This window comes from Netta rufina, assembly GCF_964035555.1.
Source record: "Netta rufina genome assembly, chromosome: 1".
Taxonomy (NCBI): Eukaryota; Metazoa; Chordata; class Aves; order Anseriformes; family Anatidae; genus Netta; species Netta rufina.
The window spans coordinates 205,755,091-205,775,993 of record NC_140123.1 but is presented as its reverse complement, the minus strand read 5'-3'; the positions used below and the strand labels follow the sequence as shown (position 1 = coordinate 205,775,993).

The window sequence follows — 20,903 nt, the reverse complement described above, 5'->3', positions numbered from 1 at the left end:
CATCAGCGCTGCAAGGACACCGCGGCTCAAAAGCCACCGCCGCCCCTCCAGCCACCCACGTGCACCCAAGAACCAGGCAGAACCGCGGGTTTTTAATTTATTTTTCTTTTTTTTTTTTTTTTTTTTTTTTCGGAATTTTGTGTTTAATTGTTCTCGAGATGGCTACAACACCAGACGGAACAGCATGCGCGCCCGCGGAGCCCCGCGCGCCCAGGGCCGTCTCCCAGCCCTGTCCCTGCACTCGCTCGAGCCGTCTCCGCCGCGCTCGCTCAAACCCCAAAGAAACCAAATAATAATAAAAACCAAAAAAAAAAAAATAATAAACCAAACCAAAAAGAAAAAAAAAAAAGAAAAAAAAATATATAATATATATTTAAACAGTCTGTCCCGCCTGCGTCTGTTCCACGAAGCCGCTGCCGCTGCGCATCCCCGGGCCGAGCCCCGGCCTCCCCCTGCTGCCCGCGAGGGGCCGGGGGGGGCGCCCAGCAGCCACCCCCTCGCTGCTGGGTACGGTGGAAACCCCACGGTTCCTGAAGGAATCGGTGTTTCTTTCTTTCTTTTTCATTTCACAGAAAGTTTTCTACTTTGCGCTCTTGTTTTGCTGCCAGGCAAATTCATTTTCTGCCGGTGGTTCTGTTTTTTTTTTTGTTGTTGCTTTTTTTTGTTTGTTTTTTTGTTTGTTTTTTTTTTCCCCCGTTGATTTCTTTTCTTGTTTCGGGGCCGTGGCGCGGGCACGGGACGCGCCGAGCCCTCCTCCGGCACGCGGCGGCCGCGGCTGGCGGGACGCGCTGGAGCGAGTGAAAGCCCTCGGCCGCGACGAAGGTTGCTGATTGTGGGACACGTTCTCGTTTTTCTTCGTTTCCTGTCTTCTTCTAATTAAAAGACATTCCTGGGAGGGGAGGGGAGGGGAGGGGAAGGGAGAGGGTCAGGGCAACGCCGCAGCCCTCAAGCCCCGTGGCGTGGCCGAGCCCTACCTGGGAGACAGGCGCCGTGCCGGTGCCGGAGCTATCGGAAGAGGCGGGTGAAGTCCCTCAGAGCCCAGCAGACCTGCTTACATTCCTCGGCGCTGCAGGACAAGAGGAAGGACGGCTGCGTTAGGGGAAGGACAGCCGGACTGGACGGGGATGTTGAGTCACAATTTTGGCTTCCCCAAAGTTTGGGCGATGCCCTCCCGGAGTGGGGGGGGAGCGCAGACACACCCAGGACATGAAGGCAGCGCGGCGAGCCCCCAGCGCTGTCCTTGGGGTGCCACCCCGCAGCCCCCAGGGCTCAGAGCGGGGCTCAGCGATCCCACAGCGACTGGGAGGAGCGGGCAGGGCGGGTGCAAGGCGCCAGCACCCTGATGCAGCGTTTGCAGGAGAGGAAAAACCTGTCAGGGCTGGGAACTCCCCACGGCGCCGCGCTGGGAACGGCCGGGGCAGTGCCAGGGGTAAAATCCCAGCAGGACCCGGTGCCAGGGGACAAACCGTGCCCATGCAGGGTCTGAAACCCTCCGGGGGGGCTGCAAGGAACTGGAGGAGCAGCCCCGTAGGGATGGGCCCCGCTCAGCACCAGCGGCGTGGTTGGGGTTGGAATGGTCTGGGCAGGATGCGGGCGCTGGGGGTGGGTGAGGACGGCGAGAGAGGCGTTGAGGCTCCCCTCAGAAGTTGGGGGGAACCCCCTGAGAGGAGTTTTTTTCCCCCCCCCCTCAGCCTCACCTCGTGACCTGCTTGTGGAAGTCTGTCAGCTGCTTGTGTGTGACCTGGATGGCTCCTCCCGTCGTCTCCTTTGGTAAGCCCTTCAGGGAATTCTCCAGCCAGCGGCAAAACGTCTGCAGGAGGAGGAAGAAGAGGAGGAGGATGAGGAGGAGGAGGAGAGGCAGCAGCTCAGCACCACGGGACACCCCAGGAGAAAGCCACGCTCGATCCAAGCAGCTTTTGCCCCCAATCCAAGCATCATTTGCCCCCCAACCCATCACGAGGAGGACCCCCGGGGCCGCGCCGCGCTCCCCTCTCACCGGCCGGTCAATCTGCATGATCTCCCAGAGCACCTCGGCGACGTCGGGCAGGGTGTATGGGGGCAGGCAGAAGCAGCAGGTGTGCAGCAGCTGGTTGACGAGCTGCTGGCCCAGCTGGTTCATCACCTGCCCGATCAGCTCCTTGCGCACCTCGAAGTCCTCCTCGTGCTGCAAGGGGAGGGGTGAAAAGAGGGTGAGGGGGTGCCGAGAAGCGGGCAGCACCCCGGGCATCTCACGGAATTGGAGAATCACAAAAGGATTGGGTCGGAAGGGAACTTAAAACCCATCTAATCCCAATCCTTTCTATGGTAGGGACCCCTCCCACCAGCCCCATCTGCTCCCAGTGCCATCCAGCCCGGCCTTGGGCACCCCCAGCTCCTCGGGGCAGCCTGCACCAGGGCCTCACCACCCTCATAACAAAGAATTTCTTCCTAATCTTTAATCTAAACCTACCCACCACCCTCATAATAAACAATTTCTTCCTAATCTCTAATCCAAACCTACCTTCCTCCAGATTAAAGCCATTCCCCGTGCCCCCCTGACACAGAGTCCCTCCCCAGCCCTCCTGCAGCCCCCCCAGGACGGCATCCCACGGGAACAGACCCCATCCCTGTCCCCCCCCTCCTCCCCGGGCAGGGGGGGGGGACACACTCACGTCGTTGGCCACCCCGGTGTGGATGAGGTCTCGCAGGAACTTCATGACGCTGCAGTTGGCGTCCCGGTGGTCCAGGGTGGTGGCGGCGATGGCCCACTGCAGGATGGGGATCATCACCTGGCTGCGCAGCAGGGTGACGGGGCTGCGCTGGATGAACCTGCGAGGACAGAGAGGGGGGGGGACAGGACACCAGGGGGTCACCAACACGGGACGGGCACGCTGCCCTGGTGGCACCGAGAAGGCTCCAGGAAGGAGAAGGGGGTGAAAAAGGGAGCAAAGAACCTGGCTGCCAGGCGGAAGAGGTCGTCCACGGTGTCCGGGTGGTTCTGGAGGCCGTTGGGCTGCTCGAGGAGTTGGAAGGTGGGGATGCAGAGCGCCTAGGAGGAGGAGGAGGAGGAGGGGAGAGGGGGTTTGTCAGCAATTAGAGGTCGTTACGGCGATTTTGGTTGATGAGACCCCGAGCCAGCCCCGTCGGCAGGAGGGAGGACAGGCAGAGAGACCCCACGGAGGGGGATGTTGGAGTCCAGCTCGGCCCTCCCCCTGTCCGAGCCCTCCTCTCCACCTGCAAATCCCCAGCACGGACCACAGGGAGCAGGTCAGAGCCTCGCTTCTCCCCACTATCACTGCTCCCACCACCCAGGGGACCTGCAGGGGAGGTTCCTGGCTCCCCCTGCCCTAACAGGACTCATCCCAGAGGCTCCGAGGACCCCCGCTGCCCCCCCGGTGGGCGATTACCTGCAGCATGTCGAGCAGCCCCTGCCGGCAGCCCTCCTCCATGCCGTACTCGTCCACCAGGATGCTGCCCAGGTAGAGGAAGCAGGAGTGCTGGTGTGCCCGGTACACGTTCACCATCTGCGGGGAGAGGCACGACGTGATGCCAGCCCACTGCAAACACCGCCCCCAGCCCCCCACTCAGAGCCCCCAGCCCTATTGGGGGCACATCCCAAGAGCACAGGGGCTGCCTGGGGGCTCTTCTGGTGCTCCGGAGCACCCCTGCACTGCGGGGACCCCAAGCGAGCGCAGGTTCCTCTCCTTTAGAGCTCAGCCCAGCCTAAAGCTGGGGGGCGTGGGGGCCACCGAGCTGAGCTCTGTCTCCCTGGGGGGGCCACACGCTGCCACATCTCTTTGTATCCCTTTCAAAAATCACATCCACGACCCCTGGTGGGGCTCACGGGCGGTTCAAAGCTCCCTGATGCCCACACGGGTTTGTGCAGGAGCTCGCGGCGCTTTCGGCCACGTCCCTGTCCCCGTCCCTGTCCCCACGGCGGGGGCTGCTGCAGGGAGAGGTGACCCCCACCCCAGGCAGACCCCACGTACCTGCGTGACCAGCGGCTGCAGCAGCGCGGCCGAGCCCTTGCCCACGCAGCGGACGGCGAAGCGCAGGCAGCGGCAGCAGCGCTCCACGATGCGGTTATCGGCACTGTGTTTGTTCAGGGTCTCCGACAGCACGGGCCAGATCTGTGCAGGGAGGGGAAATGTGAGAAAAGGAAACAGCATGTGAGACCCCGCCACGGCTCGGAGCGAAAAAAGGCCCAAACTGACCCAAAAAACGGCAGGGAGATGCCCCTCGGGTGCTGGTTTTGGGGTGTGTGAATTGGCTCCGACTCGGAGACGGGACCAGCGTGGCACCTCCAGCAGCACCGTTCCCCCCAACCCGACGTCTTCTCCCCACCCCCAAAATTCCCCAAACTCACCTCCTGAATGACTTTTTGGCACGGGTGGATCTGCCCATTTTCGACAATGGGGTTGGTATGCCTGCGAAAGGCAGAGAAAGGTCAACCCCCCCTTCCTCTACGCCGTCGTTTTTGGGGGTAGAAAGGTAAGAAAAGGGGCTGGGAGGCCCAGCACCCACAGGGGCTGCGGGGAAGGGGCTCAGAGGGGCCAGGACCCCGCGCTCAGCCCCTGCTGTGGGGGCTGGAGGCTGTTAGCCCCGCTCAGGCTGCATCCCCTGTACCTAAAGATGACGGCGAGCCGGTCCAGGGGCACTGTGGGGTCTGAGGAGAGGCCGTTGCTCGGCTCCTGAGAGAGCAGCTGGAAGAAAAACGAAAGGTGGGGACATCAGGAATGTCATCCCTCCAGCCCAGGGACATTTCTTTGTTCTGGCAGGAGCAGCACCACGGATCCTGGCACAGAAAACCTTTACCCAGGACCTGAATGGCTCCTGGTCTTGGCCACATGCATGAGGGTTACCCCAAAAGCTCAGGGAGGCTTTTCCCTTTCCCTCTCCACACGCCGAGCCTCCTCTGGGCTCACCAAATCCGTCCCTGCTCTCCCTGACCCCAAGAAAGCCCCCAAATATAATGGGGGCGATAATCTTCCCCCAAAAAGCCCCCACGGCCCCATTTTGGGGGCCTGGCCCAGGCTATAAGCCACCGTCTGCCTTCGAGGGCAGCTCCTGGCACACGCGGGGGTCTCTGGGGAGCGGATTTTTCTCTCCCACCCTCCAGGTTCAGCATCGGGAGCCCATTTAAGCCCCCGGGGGTGCAGCAGGAGCCACGGGGCCCTACCTTCTTCAGCGCCATCACCTGCACGGCGCAGAGCTCGCTGAGGCACTCGGCGATCTTCTCCAGGGGCAGCCTGGCCAGCACCAGCGCGGTGCCTGAAACAGGAAAAAAGAAAAAAAAGGGGTCAGGAATCAGCACCACAGCCCCAAAATCCCCTCCTCAGCCCTTTAAGCACGAAGCCCTCAGCCCCACGGCCGCCCCGCTGTCAAAGGTGGGCACCCGAGCCCCTGGGGAGCCTCCGAGGCCCCGACGCGAGCGCATCCCGCTGCCCAAATCGTGTGGAAAATGATAAAAACCAGCAATTTTCTGCCTCCTGTGGCCAGCTGAGAGTTTTTAAAGGCCAGGAACCCACCGGGGATGTGGTTGGGGCACCGAGGGGCATTGGGTGCCCTTGGTGGTGCTGAGGGATGGGGTTTGGTGGTGGGGCTCAGGAGGTCAGGCTGATGGCTGGGCTTGGTGATCTTGGAGACCTTTTCCCCTTTTCCTCTCTCCTTTTTTTTTTTTAATCCCTTTTCTCTCCCTTTTTTTAATCCGTTCCTTTTCCTCTCTTGAATCCCCTTTTTCCTTTTTTGAATCCCTTCCTTTTGCTCTTTTTCTTTTTTTAAATCTCCTCCTTTTTCCTTTTTTTAAATCCCCTCCTTTTCCTCTTTATCTCTTCTTAAATTCCCTTTTTCTTTTTTTTACTCCCTTCCCTTTTCATTTTTTTAATCCCTTCCTTCTCCCTCCCTTTTTTTTAATCCCCTACTTTTTCCTCTTTTTCTTTTCTTAAATCCCTTTTCCCTCCCTTTTTTTAATCCCTTCCTTTTCCTTTCTTAAATCCCCTTTTTCCTCCTTTTTTAACCTCTTCCTTTTCCATCCTTTTTTTAAATCCCTTCCTTTTTACTCTCACTTCTTTTTTTTCTTTCAACTATTCCAAACCTCCCCGCATCTCAAGTTCCGAGCATCTGCACGGCACGCAGACAACCCAGAGAGCCCTCTTTGTTTTTTAATCCCCTCCTTTTCCCTTTTTTTTTTTTTTTAAATCCCCTCCTTTTCCCTCCCTTTTTTTAATCCCTTCCTTCTTTTTTTTAATCCCCTCCTTTTCCCTCCTTTTTAATTCCTTCCTTTTCCTCTTTTTCTTTTCTTAAATCCCCTCCTTTTTCCTCTTTTATTAATCCCTTCCCTTTTCATTTTTTTAATCCCCTCCTTTTCCCTCTCCTTTTTTTAATCCCCTACTTTTTCCTCTTTTTCTTTTCTTAAATCCTTTTTTCCTATTTTGTAGTCCCTTCCTTTTCCCTTTTCTTAATCCCTTCCTTTTCCCTCCTCTTTTTTTACCCCTTCCTTTTCCCTCCTCCTCACTTTCTCCTCTTTCTCCAACTCCAAACCTCCCCGCATCTCACCCTCCCACCACCTCCACGCCACGCAGACCCAACACCTCACCTCCTGCCCAGGGGGGTGGAGATTTTGGGCAAGCTCCGAGCCCCAAAACCACGCATCCCTGCCTCTCCTGCCCACACTCACCCTTGAGGAGCCCCACGGCAGCCTCCGGAGACAGCGTGAAGGAGTCGAGGGAGCGGGCGATCTCCAGCAGCCCGGTGAAGTGCTGTGCCATGTGGTCCCGGCACACGGAGCAGATGTTGTGGATGGCTTTGGCAGCGGCCGAGGCCAAGCGCCGGTCGCACAGCCCCTTCATCAGGTAGCCCAGAACGGGATCTGCAGAGCAAGGACAGCTCGGTGAGAAATTGGGGGGGTTAGCAGGGAGCTGGGGGGGTTTTACCCCGGGAGGAAACTCACCCAGGAACTGCGGGTTCCTGTCCACCACCTCGCTCATCTCGCCCACCAGCTCGATGCTGGTGTAGCGCACGGCGGTGTGCACGCTCTCGGGGAGCCGCACCACTCCCTCCAGCACCTCCACCAGCGTGGGGTTGTTCTCCCTGTGGAGGAAGGAAGAGGGATGGGATGAGGCCGTGGGAAGGGGCTCGATGTGCTCGCCCCCTCCCCATAAAGGTTGTCCCGAAAGGAGCTGGCTTGGTCGTAGGGGTGTGGGGTAACCACGGCTGGAGCAGGAGCCACCGGGCAGAGCCAGCTGCAAAGGGAAGCAGAGTGACCACGGGTGGAAAGAAATCAGAGAAGAACCCAGGGTGGAAAGGGAATCACAGGAAAACCCCAGGTGGAAAGAAATCACAGAATGACCCCAGGTGGAAATGAAATCACAGAATAAACCCCGGTGGAAAGGGAATCACAGAAGATCCCTGGGTGGAAATGGGATCACAAAATAACCTGAGATGGAAAAGGAATCACAGAATGACCCCAGATGGAAATGGAATCACAGAAGATCCCTGGATGAAAATAAATCACAGAGTAATTCTGGGTGGAAAGGAAATCAGAACAATTCCGGGTGGGAATAAATCACAGAACATCTCCAGGTGGAAATGAAATCAACAGAACATCCCCAAGTGGAAAGGGAATCACAGAAGATCCTGGGTTGGAAACACAGCCACAGAATAACCCCCAGTGGAAATGGGATCACAGAATAACCCCGGGTGGAAAGGGAATCTCAGAGTAACACTGGGTGGAAATAAATCAGAGAATAAACCCTGGTGGAAATGAAATCCACAGAAGATCCCTGGGTGGAAAGGGAATCACAGAATAACTCCAGGTGGAAATAAACCAGAGAATAACACGGGGTGGAAATGAAATCAGAGTAAGCCCAGGTGGAAAGGGAATCAAAGAACAACCCTGGGTAGAAATAAACCACAGAGCAACCTCAGATGGAAAGGGAATCCCAGAAGGTGCTGGGCTGCGAAGGGAGTCCCAGAACCACCCCTGCTGGAATCACAACCCCTGCACACCCTGGGCTGAGAGGGACCCCCAGGGATCACCGAGATGCCCATGGCATGAAAATGAAGCCTCCCCCGGCTCTCCCCAGGCCACCAGGAGGCTGCTGCTGATCCCCAGGTGGCCACCACGATCCCCAGGTGGCCACCACGGCACCAGCAGTGCCTGCCCTCTCTGGGAGAGCAGGGCCCAGCTCCTGCTTTATCCCCAGCCCCGGAGGCACAAGGTCAGGGGGAGGCCAAGCAGAAATAGAACTGGAGATAACGCCGGGCAGAGAGGCCTTGGCACAGAAAAAAAGTGTCCAAAAACACAATGAGAACAGAAAAAAAAAGGGGTTTGGATGCTTCCCGTGGTCCCAGCTCCATCCTGGGTCCCGTTCCCAGCTGGGAATTGAGACCCCAACCCCAACACGGGCAGGGGGTGCTGTGCCGGTGCGCTGCTCGACGTCCTGCTTGAGCTGAAGCAGGTTTTAAACGTGTGAATCCCGCTTTCTGCCTGGGAAAACCCAACCCCACGAGTGTCCTTGGGATATTGAGCAAACCCCACGGCCGCGGGGCCACCAGCAGGGCCAGCGGCACTCACTGGTCGACGCTCTTGGCGATGGAGGCCATGATGAAGAGGACAGCTTCCGTCACCTCCCAGGGCGGGTTCCCATCCTTCAGGGTGGCGTAGAGCTGGGGGAGGAGAGCTGGTCACAAAAAGAGCCACCACTGCAGCCCCCAGACCCTCCCCGAGACCTCCACCTCTTCCTCCCATCACGCCAACCCCCCTCCCTGCACGAAGCCTCGCTGGTCACAAAGCACCCGGCTGCTTCAGGATCCCCAAAACGCCAGAGCTGCTCCCCCCTAAACATCCCCAGCGCCTCTCTCGGCCTCTTCCTCGTGCTCGAGGAGGTGATTTGTGTGTGTGGGGGGCTTCCTCCTTGCTCTGAAGGCTCCCAGGGGGTGTTTTGAGGCCTGGATGGAGCCAGAAGGTGCAGGGCATGACAGGAGGAGTCCCACGGGGCCGGCAGCGCGGGGCAGAACCCACCTGAGCAAAGCACTCCACCGAGCCCACCAGGAAGATGAGATCCTTCACCAGGTCCGAGACCCGCATCCGGAACTCCCCAAAATCGTCCGTCTCCTCGGGGACACCCTCCTAGAGGAGAGCACGGAGAGCAGAGGTGTTAAAACAGCTCCTGGAGGCCCCTCGGCCACGCCAGCACACGAGCAGAAATCACATTTCAGGACAGAAACCCATCCCTGCTCCCCTCTCCCCAGGCAGAGGGGCTGGAGGGGATTTTGGGGGGCAACAGGAGGTGCCAGGCAGCAGTTTTAATTACTCCCAGCCCTCTCCCTGCAATTTTAAGTGTGGCAGCACCACCTGCAGTGCCCCAAAGCTCCTTGGGGAGCTGTTCCACCCTTACGTGGTCCGAGTCGAGCTGGCAGTGCCTGGCCAGAGCGTGGAGCAGGCGCTGGATGTAGGCTTTGAAGATGCTGTGGATCACCGCGTCGTCCGTCTTGTACAGGTGCTCCCCCAGCCGGTACCAGAAGTTGAAGGAGATTTCCACAACCTGGGCAGGAAGATTTAAAAAAAAAAAAAAAAAGAATAAAATTATAAAAAAAAAAAAAAAAAGGCAGTGGCAGGAAGATTTAAAAAAAAAAAAGAATAAAATTATAAAAAAAAAAAGGCAGCGGCTCGTCACCACCGGGGTGTTGGCACCACGTCCCGAGCTCCAGGGGGGACCTGTGGGGTCACACAGATTTTCCACGGGCAGAAATACTTCTTCAGGCCACAAAAAAACGTGGTCCTGCTGCTGGTCACGTAACAGGGGATTTTAAATCCACAGTTAGCCTGAAAACCTGCCACCAGCCCTCTGAGGAAAGCAAAAATTATCCCTGGAAAAGTAAAACCAAAGAAGATATGCTGGCTGTCGCTCCTTCCAATGATAAATGTGTGTCCCCACTGGCCATTTATTTTTTTGGGGAGCTCTGGGTCCTCCTGAGCATGAGGTTATGGCCAAGGGAGACCACAAAGGGGGCTGCTGGCACCCACAAAGCGCCCACCCCGCTTTTATCTGACAAAGACAAAGCCAGCAGGAGCTAAGTTACAGTCCCGTGAGGTTTAAACCAAGAGGACGAAGCCCCCAGCACCCCTCCCAGGATGATTTCCCACTGCCTCAGCCTCGGGTGAGCCAATTTGGGTGCCGGGAGGAGCAGCACCCACCTCGTACTGCGGGTGGCCCGCGCAGATCAGCAGCAGCTCCAGCGTGCGCAGGTCGCCCAGCCCTTGGCCCGGCGTGCAGACAATTTTGTCCAGGAAGGTCTCACAGAGCTCAGTGAACACACGGCAGTAATTGAGCACCCTGGAGAGGGGAGAAACGGGGTGAGAAATGTTCCAGGAGGGTCTGTAAGGGCGTTGTGCCGGGGATGGGGGCTCTCGGGTGCTGCAGGAATCCCCACGTGGTTGTGGGGAGCTGGGGGGTGGACTCTGCTCACAGGGAACCAGTGGTAGGAGCAGAGGGAACGGCCTCGAGTTGTGCCAGGGGAGGTTGAGGTTGGAAATGAGGAGAGATTTCTGCTCAGAAAGAGGAGCCAGGCGTTGGGACGGGTTGCCCAGGGAGGTGGGGGAGTCCCCGTCCCTGGGGGGGCTCCAGGAGAGGTTGGACGTGGTGCTTGGGGACAGGGTTTGGTGGTGACAGTGGTGGTAGGCGGGTGTTGGACCAGATCTTTTAGGGCTTTTCCAGCCCTAATGATTCTAGGATTCTATATCAGAAGCTCTGAACTCCTTCGGGTCAAAGGTACACGTTATTTGGACCTCGTCCACCCACGGAGTGAGCAGGGGCCAGGTGAGAAATGGGGCACGAGGAGCTCAAAATCCCCGGGGTGGAAGCAGCAGGACAGCAGCCTCCACCCCCAAAACCTTCCCAAACCTCTCAGGTTTGAAATGGAAGCTGGAAGGAAAGGGGCTGGCCACGGGGTGGGCTCACCCCAAGGAGGCTGTGCCCACCCACAACACTTTAAATGGTGAGGAATTGAGCAAATTCTCCTGGTGTTTGTGATAAAGGACTGGTGGAGGTGGAGAACTGGGGGGTCTCCGGTTGGGGGGCAGCCAACACAGCTTTCAGCGTGGTTTTTGGGGGCTTCAGAGGTTTTTGGGGCAGGAAGGCTGCGGGATTTTAGGGTTCACCCCTTCTGGGCACGATGCAGAGCGCCACCCGGGGGAACGCAGCGCTGCAGCGGGGCGGGGAATCCCCCAGCTTGCTTCGTTTGCAGCCTCTGCTTTGCACCAGAGGTTTTGGAGCGCCTCAGCGAGCAGCACGGGCTCCAAAAATAACCCCGGGCACTTCGTCACCGCCGGGAGTTGACTTACTTGTCCAAGTCCTCCCTGGCCACGGCCATGTGGTAAGCGCTCTCCAGGGTGAGGACGCCCTGGAAAAGCTGCAGGGCCAGGGGCAGGTTGGTCTCCACGTTCTCGATGGCGTAGAGGGCCGAGCAGACGCAGTCCGAGGCGGCTTCGTGGAGGTTCGAGGAGGTTTTGTCCTGTTGCTGCCAAAAAAAAAAAAAAAAAAGAAGCAGAAGTGAGCCCCGGGGCGGCTCTGCGAAGCCCTCGTGTCGGCGCCGTGGCTTTTGGAGGGTTTCCTCCAGCCCCTGCACAACCCTCGCGTGCACAGGGAGGGGAGAGGGGGAATATCGACCGCCGTGGTGGGCTGGGGAGGGGGAATTTGGGTCCCATTTGGCAGGAAATGGTGCAAAGCTGCTGGAGCAAGCGCCCCGAGCAGTCGAGGAGGGAGACGAGGGCGCGGCTCCGCGGGTGCCTCTCGCCTGGGGTCTCAAAGCATCCAAACCGCAGCCCACCCAGCCTCACGGCACCCCCCCGGGACAAACATCAGGCTTAAAAACGACACCAGCAGGAGGGGAAGGTCCCCTGGGGCACGGGTTCCTGCCCTGATATCATCTGCCCTTTCCCCCCGCTGACCGAGGGCCCTCGTTTGCATGTGCCGTTGGTTTCCTTGCACGGATGCAAATGAAGGTGCCCTCGTTTGCAGCCCTCGTTTGCAGCCCGAGCTTCCTCCCTCCTGCAGGAATTGCTGCTCCTCGGGTGCTCTTTCACCGCCCCACCGGGCTCTCCAAACCCTCCCCTGGTCCACGGGGCTCGGGGGCTCTCCCACGTGCCCAAAAAAATCCCCTCGGGGAGCTGACGTTCTGAGGCAAAACTTCAAAAAGGGAATTTATGAAGCGTTTTGGTGAAAATCCGGAGAAAAAACAGCAGTGAATTTAGTGCTAAGCAGATGAAATCAACACCTGGTGCTTTCTCCAAGCCTTTGAATCCCAAAACAACCCCCTTAAAGCAGGAAGGGGGCTGAGGAGGTGGAAGCGCTGCTCGGGCGTTTCTGCTCGCTCCCAAAAGCTCTGCCAACGCCGCACCTCCCCCAAGTGATGGGCTCTGGTAGAGCTGTGCCTTTCCCAGAAGGTTTCACCCCAAATTAGGGAAGCTTTTCTGCCTTTTATCGAGCTCTGCTGCCCAGTTCTGTGCTGCTACGGAGGAGCCCCACGAGGTTTTAGAGACCCAGGCCCCCTCCCGGACCACGACGGAGGCACCTCGGGTCCCTCTGGTCCCAGAATTGATTCCAGGAATTGCTCCAGGTCCGAGTTTGCTCCGGAAAAACAACCCCAGGCCTGAAAAACTCACCAGCACCTCGAAGAGCAGCGACAGCAGCTTGCTGTTGGCCATGAAGGTGCTGTCCAGGACGCCCAGGTTGAACCAGCTCCCCAGGCACCGGAAGATTTTGATGAGCATCTTCTCGTCGTTGCCCGCTTTCTCCACGCACGTCATCTGCAGGAGGGGGAAGGAAGGAGTGCTCAGGACTCCAGAACATGATTTCAGACAAAAAACGACTTTTGGGAGGCTGTCCTGGAGCTTCTACACCAAGAACCAGCCCTGGTGCTCATCCCCCCGAGGGTGCACAGAACCCTCGGCGGTGCTGGAGCCACACAGAGGGGTGCAGATCCTGCAGGTGGGTGTTGTACGCCAGCCTAGTTGCCACCAAAAATGTTTAAAAGCCCATTTTCCGACTCAAAAAAGTGATTTTCGCACCCAAATCCTACAGGGGAAACTGAGGTTTGCCCCTCAGGCAGCTGGTTAAAGTCCCCGGGCGGGGGTTTTCTGGGAAACGAGGGGAAACGACCGCTCCTCTCCCCAAAAAGGAGAGGGTGAGAGGGGCACGGTTCCTTTCCCTCTTTAAAAACAGACATGAAATGGTGAAAACTTAACGGGAAGCTCGAGAAATTAAGGCCTGGGCTTCGTTTTAGCCAGAGGATCAGGCTGGCTGCTCATCTACGGGACTCAAATAACACCAAAGGGCACGAGAAGGCTCTCTTGGGAAGGGAGGAAGCCAGGATGGCACGGGGAGGATTCACTCATCCCAGAGCTCACCCTCTGCTGCCCTGACTTTTTGAGGCTCCCAGCACCCAGATCCCGGAAAATGTGAAAGGGGAAGCCCCTGGGGACAAGCCAGGAGGTTTGCCACAGGGACAGTTTGAACACGGTCACAGCAAAGCCCGGTTTTGGCAGCAGCAAACACGCCGTGGAGATAAATCTGTAGCCTTGGGTGGTCGCAGCAGGGTGAGGATCAGGAGTGTACCAGGCTGGAAGGGTTGTGAGAAAAGGAAGCCGAGTCTCTAAGGATCTCTCTGAGGGGTCGGTGACAATACCTGTGTGTGCACACCCCGAAACAGGCCGGGGTTCTCTCATTTCACCCCAAAAAATAACCCCAAACTGCCGCAGGCTGCGCAGGAGCCGGGTCCCAGCCACCCACTGGAGCCCAGCTGTGAGATCGAAGAGGTTTTCCTGAACTTACGAATCCTGGGGTGGTTTGGGTTGGCAGGGACCTCAAAAATGAGCAGGCTCCAGCCCCCTACCACGGCAGGGACCCCCCCCACCAGCCCCGGCTGCCCCCAGCCCCGTCCAGCCTGGCCTGGAGTGGAGAGCGGGCAGCAGAGACCCCAAAAAAGAGGACAAAACCACCAGAACTCCCTCAATTCTCAGCCCAGCACTAACAGGAACCTGAGCGTGACGGGTTAGGACTTCATTCTGCTCAGCGCCAGCCCTATAAAAGCAGTTTTGACGCATTTTTTTCCCTCCTCCAGCTTTGATCACAGCCCGGAGCGACCCAAATTGGTGACGTGGAGGGAGAAGCAGCTCCTCCAGCTCCCCGAGCAGCCGGGCAGGACTCTTACCAGCAGCGAGACGACCGTGCTGGAGTAATAAGCCAGGTCCTCGATGATCTCGGTGCGCCGGTTGGCCCCGATGCGCAGGGAGCGGCTGTGGACCTCCTCGGGCAGCACCGTGAGGATCTCCAGCAGGAAGGGCAGCGAGGTGACATCGTTGCTGTACCTGGCAGGAAGGAGAGGTGCGAGGGGTGAAGGCAGAGAAAATGAAGGGAAACGGGTGAAAATTAAGGAAAACGGGGCGGGTGAAGGGAGCCGGAGGGCCCAGGGTGGTGGCAACCGAACCCGACCTCGATGTTTGGTGGGGTAATGCTGAGAGGGGCCCAAAAGGAACAAAGCCAGGGGTGAGGGAAGCCCCTGAGGGTCAGAGAGCTGCGTGTTTTATCGCACAGAGCCAGGAGCAGCCTCTCCTCCAGCCCCCCGAGGCGCTTTTATTGATCGGGAAACAGAAACTCCCCTTGCGGTGGGAACACGGGGCCCCGACGCGGCTCCTCCCCAAAAATATCCCCCAAAATTTTGGGGGGTTTATCCCCCCCCCCAAAAAAAATATCACTTACTTCTCAACCAGCGTCTGCACGCAGCCCTTCCAAGAAGCCATCTGCAGGGCGAGGTCTGCGATCGCTAAAGCAAGCTGGAAAAGGAGAGAGAACACGGCTCAGGGGGGGCCAATCCCAAACCCACACCCAAAGGTGGGCATCGGGGCCCCAAACCACGCTCAGCCCCTTCAAAAAAGGGGTTTCCCGAGTGGGATCGGCACCTTACGCCTTGCTGCTGCCCGATTTAGCCACAGGGAATCCCCAAATTTCCCAAATTCTACTCGCTGGGTGCTTCTGGAGCAGCCGTGCTGGCTCCTTGGCTCCTCTGGAGGAGCCACACGGGGTTGTGCGGGGCAGGGAACAAAACCTGACCCCCTCGTGCTGTCACACACCTCTGTCCCCTGATTCCCCAGCTAGAGAAAATTATTTCAGGCTTTTTATTATTTCAGGAGTGCTGCAGGCTCCTTTCCTTTACCATTTTGCCAGTGCCACCAGCTTAACCAAGGTCTTTGGGGAAAAAGTGAATTGGGGACGATCGTCCCCACGGGAGCCTGTGATCCTCTTGATCCTCCCCGCTGGGTTATTTCAAGATTTCGCTGGGTTATTTCAAGATTTAAAGCCTCACCCAGGGCTGTGGTGATGAAAAAGGGATTTCCCAGAGAGAAGAACCCCGTGGGGTGTCCCCGACACCGCACCCTGGGAGCGGCCGGGCCCTGCTCCCTTCCCTCTCCCAGCAGGGCCATAAAAATGGGTGGAATAGAAAGGATTCGGGAACGAGCACGGGTGAAGGATTTTGTGCTGGGAGAGGCGGTTGAATGCCTGCAGCAGTGCCTGGGGTGGAAAAAAAGTGGCAGGGGGATGCCTGAAGGCTTTGGCTCGGGGAAAAATCAGCGGTGGCAGAAGTGGAGGCAGCCACGGGGAGCACGGCGCGTGGTGTGGGGTGATCCTGCACCAAAAAAGGACGGAGCCTGGCCACCAGTTGCCCCCAAACCGGGCTGGAACTGGGGCGCGTCGAACCCCCGGGGTGAATTTTCCTTACCTGGGTGACGATGACGGGCGAGAGATCTTTCAAATTCTGGATGTGGGAGAGCAGCGAGTCGCGCAGGGAGGCGTGCGAGTCGGTGGGCAGCTCGTAGAAGGAGGTCTGGATCTTCATCTTCATCGTCTGCGCCGCGAAGTAGCACGACTCCACATCCTGACGGATCTGCAGCAGCTGGTCCGAGATCTCCCAGGCGTGAACCTGCGGGGAGACGGAGCCCCAAAATAAACCCTCTCCCCTTGATTTTCGCCCGAAAACGCCCGCTGGTTTTGGTTTTTTTTCGCCCTAAAACGCCCGCTGGTTTTGTTTTTTTTCTGCCCTAAAACGCCCGCTGGTTTTGGATTTTTTCACCCTAAAACGCCTGCTGGTTTTGGTTTTTTTCCCACCCTAAAACGCCCGCTGGTTTTGGGTTTTTTTCGCCCTAAAATGCCCGCTGGTTTTGGATTTTTTCACCCTAAAACGCCTGCTGGTTTTGTTTTTTTTTCCACCCTAAAAGGCCCGCTGGTTTTGTTTTTTTTTTCGCCCTAAAACGCCCGCTTGTTTTGTTTTTTTTTTCACCCTAAAACGCCCGCTGGTTTTGTTTTTTTTTCGCCCTAAAACACCCGCCAGTTTTGGGTTTTTTCGCCCCAAAACACCCGCCGGTTTTGGGTTTTTTTCCGCCCTAAAACGCCCGCTTGTTTTGTTTTTTTTTTTCACCCTAAAACGCCCACTGGTTTTGTGTTTTTTTCGCCCTAAAACGCCCACTGGTTTTGGTTTGTTTTGCCCTAAAACGCCCGCTGGTTTTGGGTTTTTTTCGCCCTAAAACGCCCGCTGGTTTTGGATTTTTTTTGCCCTAAAGCACCCGCTGGTTTTGTTTTTTTTTTTTCGCCCTAAAACGCCCACTGGTTTTGTTTTTTTTTCGCCCTAAAACGCCCGCTGGTTTTGGATTTTGGAATAAACGGGGATTTAGTAGGGGAATCAAAAACAGCAGATTTTGGGGCGCTGAGCCACGGCCCCGGTGGTGCGGGAGGAAAATGCCGCGGGAGGAGGACGGAGCTCACCAAAAAGGGGTGAAAATGCTCAGAAAATGGTTGAATTTTGGAGATTTTGGGGATGTTTTTTGGGGACGCAGGGTTCCCGAGCATCCCTGCGGTGTTAGGGGAGGATCCAGCCCCGCTTTGCGGTCAAACAGCGTGCAGGGTGTCCTGGAGGCAGCGAGGGTTTAAAATAATGTTAAAATAGGGAATTTTGGTCCAATTGAGGAGGAAAAAAGGTTTTGGGAGATGCCCCGGGTGTCATCGGCACGCGGAGAGCTCGTTTTGGGGTCGTCCGAGCCCCCAAAAGTGGCCGTGCCCTGCCCCGAGGAGCAGGACCTGGACACGAGGCTGGAAACCGCGCCAGGAACCCGTGGGAGGAGATGGGAAAATCCCCAAAAATCAGGAAAAAGCGAAAATTTGGGGAGTTTCTGGTGTCTGAGGGGGCACGGCACGCTGATCCCAATGTGGGACGCTCCCCTCCCGACCCAAAAAACCCCAAATTTGGGTCCAGGACCCTGCAGGCACAGTCCTGGGGTGGCCCCAAGCCCCCCTTCGCCGTCCCGGGGCCAAGGAAGGGGGAGGTGCAGCCACCCCAAAAGGGGCACCGCGGGACCCCAAAATGCCTCGGGAGGTCCCAAAAGGGGTTTTGGGGTGTCCTGGGGGGGCAGAGAGAGGCAGGGACAGCGTCCCCACAGCAGGACACGAGGGACTGGTGAGAATTTGGGGGATTCCCACTTGCAGGGTTCCACTGGGGGCCCGAAGCAGGGATTTGGGGTCAGGGAGGGACCCAGCTGAATGGGATGTAGGTTCAGGGTGCTGGGGTGCCCCAAAAGCCCCCAAAGACCCCAAAAGGGGGGGGTTAGGGGGGCTGGGATGGGCCCCCCAGGGACTGGGCACGACCCCAAGCTGCTGAGGCACCGAACTCAGGCACCGGGGTTGGTTTTTGGGGTGTTTTTTGGGGGATATGGGGTTGGGATGAGCTCAGAGGTTGGTTTTTGGGGTGTTTTTTGGGGGACTGGGGGTCAGGGTGAGCTCGGGGGCTGGTTTTTGGGGTGTTTTTGGGGGACATGGGGTCGGGATGAGCTCGGGGTGCTGTGCAACACCCCCAGGGGTGCTGCCACGCGGCTCCCCCCAGGAAGGAATAAAGGGGGATTAATATGGGATTAATACGGGATTAATACGGGATTAATATGGGATGGCTCCAACGGGGCTTGGGGAGCTCCCTGTGGGGCTATGGGGGGGCGGGGGAGCACTGGGGCTGTCCTGGGGGGGGCACAGGGGGGATTGGCAGAGCCTGAGCCGAGCGAACCCAAAGCAGGCGGTGGTGCCGGAGCCCCCCCAGGAATAATCCCAAAACCCCCGCAAACCCAATATGATGAAGGCCCCTCCCAACCCCAAAAAATAGCCCCCCCCCCGGGCAATCCCAAGCTTGCCCTGTTCCTGAAGCCCCCCCAAATCCCATACCTTGGACATTGCCCCCAAATCCCATATCCTGGATCCCCCCAGCTCAACCTGGGATCCCCCCACACCCCATATCCTGGACACCCCCCCCCAAACATGACCCCAAACCCCATACCCTGCCCCCTCCAACACTGATCCTGCCCCCCCCCAGCCCAATATCCCGGGGGCCCCCAACCCCATTATCTCAGGGCCCTCCCCCTAAACCTGATCCTGGGACCCCCCCGGCCCCATATCCCAGAGCCCCCCCCTAATACTAATCCTGCCCCCTCCCCCAAACCCCATATCTGGGAGCCCCCCCAGGCCTATTCCTGACCCCCCCCACCCAAGACCCCAAATCCCGGAGTCCCCCCCCCCCCCCCCCGGCCATAACCAGGGCCCCCCCAGGCCCCTTCCTGACCCCCCCCAACCCTATACCTGGTCCCCAACCCCCAGGCCTCTTCCTAAGCCCCCCCCCAAACCCCATATCCCAGAGGCCCCCCCCAAACCCTATACCCGGGACCCCCTCAGCCCCTTCCCAACCCCCCTCAGGCCTGAACCGAGGCCCCCCCAGTCCCTAACCAGGACCCCCCCAGGCCCCTTCCTGACCCCCCCCAACCCTATACCCGGTCCCCACCCCCCCAGGCCTATTCCTAACCCCCCCCAAACCCTATACCCGGTCCCCACCCCCCCAGACCTCTTCCTAAACCCCCCCCAAACCCCATATCCCAGAGGCCCCCCCAATACTCAGGACACCCCCAGTCCCTAAACAGGGCCTCCTAGTCCCTAAACGGGACCCCCCCAGGCCTGAACCGGGACCCCTCCAGCCCCCTTCCTGACCCCCCCCCAACCCCATACCCGGTCCCCACCCCCCAGGCCTCTTCCTAAACCCCCCCAAACCCCAAACCCCACAGCGCCCCCCAAACCCTATACCCAGGCCCCCCTAGCCCTTACCTGGGACCCCCCCAGACCCCTTCCTGACCCCCCCCAAACCCCATACCCGGTCCCCACCCCCCAAGGCCTCTTCCTAAACCCCCCCCAAACCCCATATCCCAGAGACCCCCCCCAATACTCAGGACCCCCCCAGCCCCTTCCTAGGGCCCCCCAGTACCTACCTGGGACTCCCCCACTCCCCTTCCCGACCCCCCCCCAACCCCATACCCGCTCCCCACCCCCCAGGCCTGTTCCTAACCCCCCCCAACCGCCCCCCATTGCCCCCAATCCCCCCCCCCATTGCCCCCCACCCCCCCCAGCCCCCCCCCCCCCCCCCTCTCACCGATCTCTGCAGCTCCCCCAGCCAGCAGCTCGCCCTCTCCTTGCCGCTGGGGTCGGGGTCGTGGTAGAGGGCCTGCACGGCCTGGTAAACCAGCTGCAGGCTGGGTTTGGCCCCTCCGGCCTCCATGGCGCCTCCTCGGCCGCCCCCTCAGCGCCTCCCGCCGCCCGCCGCCATCTCCTGGCCCCGCGCCGGTACCGGGACGCGGCGGTGCACCCCTTAAACCGCTCCCCCCCACCCCCAAAACCCCCCTCACCACCCCGCCGCTTGCTCCTATCCCCCCCCCCCCCCCCAGCCTTCCGACCGCTCTGCCGCCGCCCCCGGGTTTTCCCCGGTGCTCCCGGTTGCTTCTCAATGTCTCCGTTTTCCCCGCTCCCGGTTGCCGGTGAGGCCGCGGAGAGGGGGGGCGGAACGTTGGAGGCCGGAACGGTGTCGGCGAGGGGTTGGGGGTGCGGCGGGCAAAAGGGGCCGGGTGCGCCCCACGCGGAAGGGAGGCGGCGGGAAGCGGAGGGGGGGGCGGGGCTTAAGGGGGGAGGAGGGAGGGGGGGGCGGGGAGGGGGTGGCCGCTGGGGGGCGGCCCAGTTCGCCCAGTTCGCCCAGTATGGGCGGTGAGCGGGCGGCGCGGGGCGCTGGTGGGCCGGTTAGCTGGTTGGACGGCCGGCACAGTTAGCCCGGTGGCCGGCCGGCCCAGTTTGCCCAGTTAACAGCCTTCCCAGTTATCCCAGTTATCCCAGTTACCCCGATTATCCCAGTTACCCAGTTATCCCAGTTATCCAGTTATCCCAATTCCAGTTATCCTAATTTTCCCAGTTATCCCAGTTATCCGGTTGTCCAGTTATCCCAATTATCTCAGTTATCCCAGTTACCCCGTTGTTCCAGTTATCCCAATTATCCCAACTATCCCAGTTATCCAGTTACCCAATTCCAGTTATCCCAATTTTCCCAGTTATCCGGTTGTCCAGTTATCCCAATTATCTCAGTTATCCCAGTTACCCCATTGTTCCAATTATCCCAATTTTCCCAGTTGTCCCAGTTATCCCAATTTTCCCAGTTGTCCCAGTTATCCCAATTACACCACTTAGCCCAGTTACCCAGCTGTCCCAGTTACCTGGTTATCCCAGTTTTCTCAGTTCCCAGTTATCCCAGTTTTCTGGTTGTCCAGTTATCCCAATTATCTCAGTTATCCCAGTTATCACAGTTACCCAGTTGTCCCAGTTATCCCAATTACTCCAGTTATCCAGTTGTCCCAGTTACCCAGTTATCCCAGTTATCCAGTTGTCCTAGTTACCCAGTTTTCCCCATTGTCCTGCTGCCCCAGTTACCCAGTTGCCCCAGTTGCCCAGTTGTCCAGTTGCCCCAGTTGCTCCAGCCCCATTAACCCGGCCCAGTGGGATCCCATTAAACCCAGTGGGATCCCATTG

General features: G+C 58.6%; 1 protein-coding gene across 1 annotated transcript; it reads right to left on the bottom strand.

The window, feature by feature from the left end:
• Positions 1-161: 161 nt before the first annotated feature.
• On the bottom strand, positions 162-19,683 carry TNPO3 (transportin 3). Its single transcript, XM_084306530.1, has 23 exons — positions 19,486-19,683; positions 15,757-15,957; positions 14,739-14,812; positions 14,191-14,347; positions 12,644-12,787; positions 11,324-11,499; positions 10,178-10,316; positions 9,378-9,524; positions 9,002-9,109; positions 8,555-8,646; positions 6,929-7,068; positions 6,656-6,847; positions 5,159-5,250; positions 4,606-4,682; positions 4,346-4,406; positions 3,969-4,109; positions 3,387-3,503; positions 2,934-3,028; positions 2,652-2,808; positions 1,997-2,164; positions 1,698-1,810; positions 975-1,066; positions 162-889 (listed from the first exon to the last, which is right to left on the bottom strand). The coding sequence occupies exons 1-22, from the start codon at positions 19,609-19,611 to the stop codon at positions 1,006-1,008; spliced, it is 2,778 nt and encodes a 925-aa protein (XP_084162656.1). The 5' UTR covers positions 19,612-19,683; the 3' UTR covers positions 162-889; positions 975-1,005.
• Positions 19,684-20,903: the final 1,220 nt, after the last annotated feature.